This window comes from Impatiens glandulifera, chromosome 1 (genome assembly GCF_907164915.1).
Source record: "Impatiens glandulifera chromosome 1, dImpGla2.1, whole genome shotgun sequence".
Classification (NCBI taxonomy): Eukaryota; Viridiplantae; Streptophyta; class Magnoliopsida; order Ericales; family Balsaminaceae; genus Impatiens; species Impatiens glandulifera.
The window spans coordinates 82,515,800-82,522,884 of NC_061862.1; the positions used below are offsets into that span (position 1 = coordinate 82,515,800).

General features: G+C 30.1%; 1 protein-coding gene across 1 annotated transcript; it reads right to left on the reverse strand.

Moving 5' to 3' along the window:
• Positions 1-1,319: 1,319 nt before the first annotated feature.
• LOC124919109 (farnesylcysteine lyase) lies at positions 1,320-5,482 on the reverse strand. Its single transcript, XM_047459268.1, has 5 exons — positions 4,949-5,482; positions 4,674-4,847; positions 3,728-4,090; positions 2,596-2,771; positions 1,320-1,805 (listed from the first exon to the last, which is right to left on the reverse strand). The coding sequence occupies exons 1-5, from the start codon at positions 5,441-5,443 to the stop codon at positions 1,535-1,537; spliced, it is 1,479 nt and encodes a 492-aa protein (XP_047315224.1). The 5' UTR covers positions 5,444-5,482; the 3' UTR covers positions 1,320-1,534.
• Between the last annotated feature and the right edge of the window lie 1,603 nt (positions 5,483-7,085).

Here is a 7,085-nt window from a genome sequence, read left to right on the forward strand (position 1 = left end):
ATTAATATTTTTGATATATTGTTATACGGTATTTTCGATATACCTTTAATATCGGTAATTTTTCTCACCCCTAAGTGAAACTATGTAGGGGTGGGTCAGTACGGTATACCTTAATATTTTATCCATACCTTATACCTTACTTAAAATTTCGGTATACAAAAAATGCATGAATTTATTCTACCTTAATTTCGGTATACAAAAAATTAATAAATTATCTTACATTGATTTCGGTATACCTTAATTTCGATATCATAATGGTATTATACTTTTAATACCTAAAAAACATATTGAATTAAAAAAAAACAATCTCATCGGTAAGGTAGAAATTACATATATTGAATAATATTTTAGTAAATTATATTTTGATATTATTCAAAAAAAAAAATTATATTTCTATAATTAAATTAATATAAATATATTTAATTATTTCCTTATAAGTATTATATATATATATATATATATATTATATTTTAATTTATAAATAATATTTCGATATTTCAGTATATCTCGATATACTAAAATTTTAAAAATCTCATATTTTTACCAATAAATTCGGTATCCATATCATACCTTATAGATATTAATATACTAGAAAAGATAAATTTTTAGTTTTATTTGATATAATATATATATATATATATATATATATATATATATATATATATATATATATATATATATATATATATCTCAAGGGTGAGCTTAAGCTCAACTAAGTCCCATTGTTAAATTCGTTCTCAAATTCCACCTTATTTATTTTTTTAGACTTATTTATTTTTCAGAATTAAGGTAAGGAATGAAAAAAATATGAAATAAGAGTTTATGTTCGTAAAATTTGTAAAAAATATCGATTAATCTTAAGAAGGGGACTAATTATAGTAACTTGTTCCAATCCGAGACATAAACAAACATAAGAATAATCTAAAATAAACCTATATACAAATAAGGAAAATGAAATTAATTGATATATCCATATATCTTTAACTACACTATCTCACTTTAATGATAATGCCACAGGAAATATAACTACCTAATTTCTTTTATAACTACCTAATTTCTAATTTCTTTTCTCTTCCGTGCATGTAAGGGTAAAATCGAATTAACCTTTTTATAGGTATCCTTTATTATTTGTATGAGTTTCTCACTTTTTAAACAATTATTAATTACTTAACAAAATATTTTCGGCGTACAATTTTCACTGCTATTCAAAATATTTCGTAAAAATTCTTAGTCCTTTGCCTGCCTCTATATAAAGCATGGTTTCACTATGTAATATAGTAAAACATATGTTCTTCGGTTCTTCTTCAATATAAATTGAATCCAAAATAACAAAGCAAGATCGTAGATCTTTATTGACTATTATTGTAATATATAGTACAAACAGACTTCTTCACTAGATTGCATCCTAAAGAATAAAGCAAGTTTCGTAGTTCTTAGTTGACTATTATTGTAATTTACAATACAAACAGTTGTTAATAGCAACATAATAATTATCCAAATTCCATGCATAAGGGGGTTCAACCTAGAGGAAAACTTACAAGTCTGAGTGAAGAACATTTGTGCAAGATGTAGTAGGATCAGTACTACTCTTCAAGCTTGATTTAGTCTTGCCAAATTTTCTTGAAAGAATGAGTCTTGCAACGTTCTCTGCAGAAACAGCACTCGTTTCCATGGTGCTGGCCGCGTTCTCAAAAGCATTGACATAATACAAGTGTTTACCATCAAGGATAATTGGTGCAAACCTCTCAGGAGCCTCATATTGTGGATAGGCAGCCCAGTCTATTCTGATAGTCTCGGTCCTCGTACTGCCAAGCAATTAATAACAGTAAACTATCCATAGATCAATTGTCTAACCAACATCTAGTATAAACAAGTGATGCACTATTTTTGTTTAAAACCCATTTGGAAACACTTTATATTTTTGGATCTAGATCTGAATCTAAATCCTAATCCAGATAAAACCACCACTAAATTATGTTTCCAAATGTGATCTATCAGAATCCACATCAAATACAAAAACAATGTTCCAAATAATAAAGATTTCTAAAATCATAATTTAGTTATATTACGTTAGCACACCCCCATCAAACTCAAGGTATTAACTAAAAACTCTAACCATATATCTGATGGACTGTTTTGGGTTAAGGTAGCTAATGTTGAAAGACCTTGGGGCATTGAACATGTGTATAATGTGAAAATAAATAGTAGTAAAATGTATCAGTAATAGTATTAGGGTATTATGGTAATTAGTAGAGGAACTTAGTAGGTTAGTGGATTAGTAGTTTATAAATAGTAGAGTATGTAATATTTAGGGTATTGAATGAAATAGTTAATGAATCTGGATTCTCTCTCAGGCTTTAGGTCATTTTTAATCCACCTACATTTCTTCTACAAATCCTCGATCTTTGGGTAGGTAAGGAACAATAAATTAGTAAAGAGAATGTATTGTAGCGATTAATCAAAAGTTTATAAGCATAAGAGAAAGGGTTGATAAAGGAAATTTTCAGTCACATATATTTAACAAAACTAAGAGATGTGTGAAACAAAAGAAATAAGTTACTTTTATGGGTCATGCATATTCAATTGACACATTACCTGAATAAATTACCCAGCAATGTATCTGTTAACGTTGCACGAGAGAATATCTTATAAGTCTTGTCACTTTCAGTATGTTCCTTGAGTACTGAAATGCTTGTAAAAGGAAGATCAGGAGTCTCTATTGTGCCAACCAATTCTGGAATTCCTGAAGCAGCTTTAACACCAAAATATGCCTGGCCCAAGGTACACAGTTAAGATTTATAAACAGATAATGTAACATAATCTAAGAAATGATTATTTATTGAAAGATCACTTGCTCAATTCAACTCAGCTTGATAATTGAGTTGGTTAATGAAGAATGTTCAAGACAGCATTTGTATTATTATAAGTTGTCTAGGAAAATTTATTATTGAAAGATCAATCTGTAGAATATATGAACAGTGGCATTGGCATAAGAAATGATGTTTGGGAGTGGAAAGTTGAGCAGCAGGTGCCTGAATTCAAGTGATGGAAAATCGTTTGGTCAACTAAGATTGTCCCAGGGCATCAGTTTATTCTTTGGATGGCTTTCCATGGTCAGCTGATGATTAGAGATCGGCTGAAGAGATTTATGAAGATGATACTAGTTGTCTTTTGTGTCAGAAGGAAGATGCGAGTTTGGATCAATTATTTTGTGACAGTTCATTCTCTTCAAATCTTTGGAGGAGAGTCAACGGGAGCATGATGATATATGGAGCTCGAAGGAAATGGCAGGAAATTAGAGAGTGGATCACTCAGAGAGCAGAAGGTAATAGCTTCCCATCAAACCTCTACAAATGTTACTGCAGTTTGTTGATCTATGAGATTTGGAGGGAGCGAAATGCTAAAGTCTTCAAAAAGACATTTCAATGTATCGATGAGATTTGGCAAGATGTTGTCCAAAACATGATGACACTCATCAAAAGTTGGCATGGAGTTCCTATAACGTTTCACAATTGGCTCATTTTCCAAGAATGGGGGATCAATGGTAAGGAGGTGATGTAAAGTAACCTCCATGTGCAAAATGTTTCATTTGGTTTTGTTGTTCTTGTTTGTGTGAAAATGGCATTTGTTTGCAAACACACTTATAGGACTTAATAATAAAATGACATTAAGCTGTTTTTGCAAAAAAAAAAAAAACAGTGGCATTGATTGAAATTGTTGTACTCACAGGATCCAGGAGACCTCTCACAAAAGTTGCATGTGTATGTTGTAATTTTCTCTCTGGAAGAACCCAAGGTTTAGGAGTAAAGAGAAGATTTATTTCATCTAAGGGTGTAGCAACTACGGTGACTTCACATTTGTAGGAATTTCCTTGAGTTGAATTAAGCTCATAATAATCACCAAAATCAGAAACTGATTCTATTTCTTCAGAAAGGTGAAGTGTAACATCTGAGCTCCTGATTAGTCCAGCAGCCATTTGCCAATTCCCTCCTTCAATTGCCCACAACCCTTCTCCAGAACCCGCCAAGGAAACTGCTCCAGCAAGTCCACTTATGTTGACACTTTGACCATAGTTGATTTTTGTAATAACCTGAAATTATAAACAAATTCCTCTAAACTAGAGACCACAAATAAAATTACAGTAAGTTCCTATGATCCCAATCCCACATCAAATCTTGTTTCATATGTTAAGACATGCAAAACCCTTTTTTTACGGAGGAGACTAGCACAACATCCCACCGATCCCCAACTTCAATCAAGATGCCTTCATTGGGAATCCAACATGAGACAATATTACAGAATCATGTACAACAGATATGTTGAATCTTCCAATCATGAGACAAAATCTACATGAATGGTAAACAAATGTGTGACTTTTCTTTGTATTCTCAAATTGGATTTTTGTACATTGTGGGAACCAAAAACAATAAGTATTTCCAAATGGGAACAAGTCTACTAAATTTAGTTTCCAAACTATATAAAAACAATATGCGTTTCCAAATTGGCAAAAGTCTACCGTAAATGGAAAACGCAGTGTTTTTGGAGCCAGACAAATGTGTTACTTTTCATTATATTTTCAAACTGTTACTATTGTTCATTAGCTCAACTTATGTCAGCACTCAATGATGCAATGGCGTAATGAACCAAATAGAAACTCAAAGAATGGTTCTTACAGTAACAAGCTCGTCTATCAGAGCAGGGGACAATCGAGCATTTATCAATTCTTCTTGCAATATCCGAGATGTTAGATTATACAAGCCTGCCCATTTAAGCATCTCATCCACAGTCTCAAACACAGGCCTTGATTCACAGCTTTCGTAATACTTCAAAAATTTATTCACAGTAATCTGCACTAAGAAAGATACGCAATTGCTCATTAGGTACTTAAATTAGATAAGCCGAAAATATTGGAAATATAAAGATAGGTTAAGATATATTGGGGAAAAACCTCGATGAAGTTATTCATTCTGAAGAGAGAGAAACCATAGCGCCAGAGCATCTGGACTGAATCAACTAAAGAGATGACCTGATCTAAAATCCAAAAACCCGATGATTCGAGTGTTCTGAAGATGAATTTATCGCCGTCCCAAATGCCAAAGGAAGATGAAGAAGGCTTCTTTACAGTTAAGTTGAGGAAGTTGACGTAATCAACAGCATGATAGTTCTTAGGATGAAGAATAGATGCGCCGGCTTCAAATGTATCTCCGGCGATTGAGACAGTGGCCATCCTTCCACCGACGATGTCATGACGCTCGAAGATTCGGATGATGCCGATGGCATCGGAGGAAGAAGAAGCATAGCGGCGGATAAAGTGCGCGACGGAGGAACCACCGATTCCACTACCGATTATGCAGAGACTGGAAGATTCATCCACTTTTCCTCCCCAGGTTTGAGATGATGATGATAAAAGAATGAAGAGAGAGATAATCAAATAGTTAGCCATTGCCTTGGTATGTGTTATGCACTTCCTTCTTTTTTGTTCTTTGAGTCAACTTAAATAAAATCACATTATTATTGCATATGTATTTTTCATTTTGTAACTAAGAATACATGTACTTGATCAAAGGGGAATTTATTTATTTAGTAAAAATATTTGTATGTGTATAAAAAAAAGTGTATCATATGTATAAACTAACTAATTTAATAATTATAATTAATATAACTATCATTAGGAATGTCAATTGAGGGTAGACTTTCTATTCCAATCTTAATTTCAAAAAATATCTTTGAGATATAATTCATATAAAATCATTTACAAAATAATTTTTTAATGATAAGATTATATTTTAATATATTAAAAATTCTAATATTATAAAAAAATAAATAATAATAATAATAATTTATATATTTAATTGTGTTTTAATATAAACATGTATTTAAAAAACAATCATTCTTCCTATCAACTATTAGCATCTTTAATTATATTTTTATTTAATAATAATTGAACTTTTTTTTTGTTTTTTTATTCTCAAATTATTTGCTATTAATATCTATTAATTGGTTTTTAAAAATTAGATTCAAGGTAAATTTGGTAAACTTAAAAAGAATAAAGGAGAAATTATCGATGAAATGAGTAGATGAGCGTGGTAGCACTTTACACGAGGATGGTTGTACACAATATTTGATGTATTGTACAATGCTTTCTTGTTAAACGTGTCAAATAAAATTGTACAACAATTATTGTGTAAAGTGTAATTTACACGATAGCGATCTTCCGTAAATAAACTTAGTATTATAATTCAACATTTATTATAACAATTATATTTTTTATTTAACCATAAGAACATTATATTTTAATATGCTAAATAGAATTTATAGGTATTCAAATATAACATTATAAAAAAATATACAATTATTATAATTAATAATTTCAAAATAGAATTTATTAAATAATATAAGTAAGTCTTTGGATAATTTAAGAAGATTTTCCTGTTATTATTCCGCTATGAGGTAAAAATCCTATTAATGTATTTTATCGTTAGTGTATTTATTGTTTTTGAGACTTTCAAAATAACAACAAAAATATATTAAAACATCAATAAATAAGTGACAATGAATAATTATATATTTAACACTTGCATTGTTAAGTGTGATGTCACAATCTCATTTTATGAAATCTCCTTTATATGTTTTCATATGCTTTGTACGGTACACCTCACAAAAAAAAAATTGTTTGAAGGATTTTGGTACGACATTTTCGTGTGCGTTATTTTGAATTTTTTACTAGAATAACTAAGGGAGAACCTATTTTAACCAAAAATTTAACAAATAAATTTTTAGGATTCCTTATATCACTATACTTTTGGTACAACGTGACACCGGTTGGAAGTGGCTTGTTGTCAAGTATTTCTACTTTATATACAATTATAATACAAACAAACAAAAATATTTAGAACTGATTACCGGAAGAAATATTTGAAAAACAGAGTTATTGTTTATCAGTGAATAAAGTATAAATTATATTCATTATTTGAAAGTTTTATTTACAATGTCAGCATAATCAAGATTTTCTCTTGATATGTTAAACTGACTCATTTCAACATTGAGTGTGGTATTAAAGTAACTAATTGTTGTAGCATCTGTAA